This window comes from Phoca vitulina, unplaced genomic scaffold (assembly GCF_004348235.1).
Source record: "Phoca vitulina isolate PV1807 unplaced genomic scaffold, GSC_HSeal_1.0 scaffold5, whole genome shotgun sequence".
NCBI classification, from domain to species: Eukaryota; Metazoa; Chordata; class Mammalia; order Carnivora; family Phocidae; genus Phoca; species Phoca vitulina.
The window spans coordinates 13,737,239-13,740,173 of NW_022589708.1; the positions used below are offsets into that span (position 1 = coordinate 13,737,239).

The following is a 2,935-nucleotide window of genomic DNA, read 5'->3' on the forward strand; positions in this document are numbered from 1 at the left end:
TTCATGCCTTCCCATTTCACATTCCATGAGGTATTTGGGGGAATCCAGATGGAGAGACAGCACAGTGAGGTAAGGCAGAATAGAGGATGGCTTCTAAATCAGACTAACACAGGTTGAACCCTGGCTTTGCCCCTAGATGCCTTACCAGGGACAGGTTGCGAAACCTCCCTCAGTGTTTGTTTCTTCTGTAAAATAGAGAAAATAAGAAACACTTCTCAGTATCTTGTGAAGTTTAGAGGTAACACGATGGTGAAGTGCCTCGTGCTTGAGTAATGGCGGGTCTTTGGTGAAGTCTCTAATGGTGACACCCTACGGTGTCCCCAAACAGCAACCTTGCCAAATTGTTTTCCACAGCTAAGCGCAGTTGTTTTTTCCAATCCTTCATTTTCATTCTGGTGGTAATTTAACTTTTATATTATTATTAGATGTCTTGCCTCACAACAGTTTTCCTAGAAATTCAATCTCTTCTCCACAGGGTCTCTTTGAGATTAAAGAGAAAGAAGTGGCAAATTTAGGATCTTAGAGCAATTTTCATTTAAAAGAAGATCATTGTTTTCATTACCCCATCATTAATATTTTCTATTTTCCTTTATCAGCGAGTTATTTCGAAGCTGATTTGAACTGCCAAGCCGAACTCTTGTTTTCCTGCAAGATGAAAGACAGCCATGAATGAGCCACCAGACAGTTTTGCAAATGCCTCTGACTTCCCCGATTATGCAGCGCCGTTCGGAAATTGCACTGATGAAAAAATCCCACTCAAGAGGCACTACCTCCCTGTTATTTATAGCATCATCTTCCTGGTGGGCTTTCCAGGGAATGCAGTAGCAATTTCTACTTATATTTTCAAAATGCGGCCCTGGAAAGGCAGCACCGTCATCATGCTGAACCTGGCTTGCACAGACCTGCTCTATCTGACCAGCTTCCCTTTCCTGATTCACTACTACGCCAGCGACGAAAACTGGATCTTTGGGGCTTTCATGTGCAAGTTTATCCGCTTCGGATTCCATTTCAACCTGTACAGCAGCATCCTCTTCCTCACCTGCTTTAGCATCTTCCGGTACTTTGTGATCATTCACCCCCTGAGCTGCTTTTCCATTCACAAAACTCGATGGGCTGTGGTGGCCTGCGCTGTGGTGTGGATCGTTTCACTGGTGGCCGTTGTTCCTATGACCTTCCTGATCACCTCAACCACCGGGACCAACAGGTCTACCTGCCTTGACCTCACCAGTTCGGATGACCTCGCCACCATCAAATGGTACAATCTAATTTTGACGGCCACTACTTTCTGCCTTCCCCTGGTGATAGTGACACTTTGCTATACGACGATCATCTACACCCTAACCCAAGGACCTCACAATCACAGCTGCCTGAAGCAGAAAGCTAGAAGGCTAACCATCCTGCTACTCCTCGTGTTTTATATATGTTTTTTACCCTTCCACATCTTGAGGGTCATCCGGATCGAATCTCGCCTGCTTTCAATCAGCTGCTCTGTTGAGAATCAGATCCATGAAGCTTACATCGTTTCTAGACCCTTGGCTGCCCTGAACACCTTTGGTAACCTACTACTGTACGTGGTGGTCAGTGACAACTTTCAGCAGGCCATCTGCTCCATGGTGAGATGCAACGCAAGTGTGGACCTAGAGCAAGCAAAAAAAATCAGTTACTCAAACAACCCTTGACATACTTCAGCTAGTCAACCAAGAAGAGCCTGCTCAGACTTGAACTTCTAAGAAGTCCAGAATAGCTCCCTCAATGGCTCTCAGTAAATATTGTATGTTCAGGTAATTACGTGCCAAAGCCAGGACAGGGCCACCAGGAATTCTGTGCAACCCATTTATTGAGATCTTCCCTAGGGTCGACGTAAGAATGGGATACACACCTATCAGTGGAGGATTCACATGTGGAATTGAAACTATTGGAACTCAGGGACATCTTGAAAAATCTAGGATATCTAGTCTCACCAACTTACTCTGTATAAATAAAACTACGAGTTTCAGTAGTTTTATAAAATCGAAAGTTCACCCACTTGCCCCAGTTAAGTTAGGTGCCAAGGCTGAAGAAAGACACTCTTCTCACACTTGGTTTCATGCTCCTTCATACTCGGGCCTGTCCGTATTGAACCCTTAGACTATGCAAGGCATTATTTGTCTCTTTCTCAGTATTCTCTTTGTTTTCATTTCATGTCCTTAAGACTTTTTTTCTTCAAACTTTGCTTTGAGATCATTAAACTGTGTTTCTCACTAGGCTTTCATCAGTTTAGATTCAAGCCAACTGATACAATACACTTGAGACAATTCAAAGATGTCTATGCAGATGAATGACTGACATACCCGTAAGATACTGGAGGCATTATGTCTTTATTGGTGTAGATATTTTTAGAAGTTGTTACTGAATTGAGAAAAATTATCAAGTTGTATTAGTAATTACCAACACATCCCTGGAAAGGGAGGAGGGGCCTCTTTTGGGGGAACAGAAGTACTTTGAAATGTCATGTATATATTGGGTATTAAGTAAAATCTAAGTGTTTTGATCTCTGTGGAAAATTATCCCAGGAAACACCAATTCTCTTTAGATACCTTTCTCTTTTGTGACTCTCTTGAAAATATGTAATCTATTTATTGTAACAGCTGAGGCTATTTTTGAGTTATGTGTGTGCTTAATTATCACTAAGTATAAATATTTGAGAAAATGCCTAGTCTGGATATTTAAAACCTTAGTCAATGTGTTGATACAATTAATAAACTAATTTAAAATCACTGAATAAGCTGGTAACATTTTTCTGTGAAAACGCAGCTTTACCATTATTCTATTTACATGAAGCTTATGTTCTCTGTGTTTAGAGAACAAAAAATAATTTTAAGAATCAGTTTTAGAATAAGGTTGGAATAGATGGTTGAAACAGAAGAATGAGTGCCATGGGAATGCTTTGTGACTT

At 41.3% G+C, this 2,935-nt stretch overlaps 1 protein-coding gene across 1 annotated transcript; it reads left to right on the forward strand.

Annotated features, from left to right (window-relative positions):
• The first annotated feature begins 613 nt into the window (after positions 1 to 613).
• OXGR1 (oxoglutarate receptor 1) lies at positions 614 to 1,908 on the forward strand. Its single transcript, XM_032402737.1, has one exon. The coding sequence runs from the start codon at positions 666 to 668 to the stop codon at positions 1,677 to 1,679; it is 1,014 nt and encodes a 337-aa protein (XP_032258628.1). The 5' UTR covers positions 614 to 665; the 3' UTR covers positions 1,680 to 1,908.
• Positions 1,909 to 2,935: the final 1,027 nt, after the last annotated feature.

Excerpts from the sequence above, each read along its gene's own strand:
- OXGR1 (XM_032402737.1), top strand. The coding sequence starts at position 666 with ATGAATGAGCCACCAGACAGTTTTGCAAATGCCTCTGACTTCCCCGAT.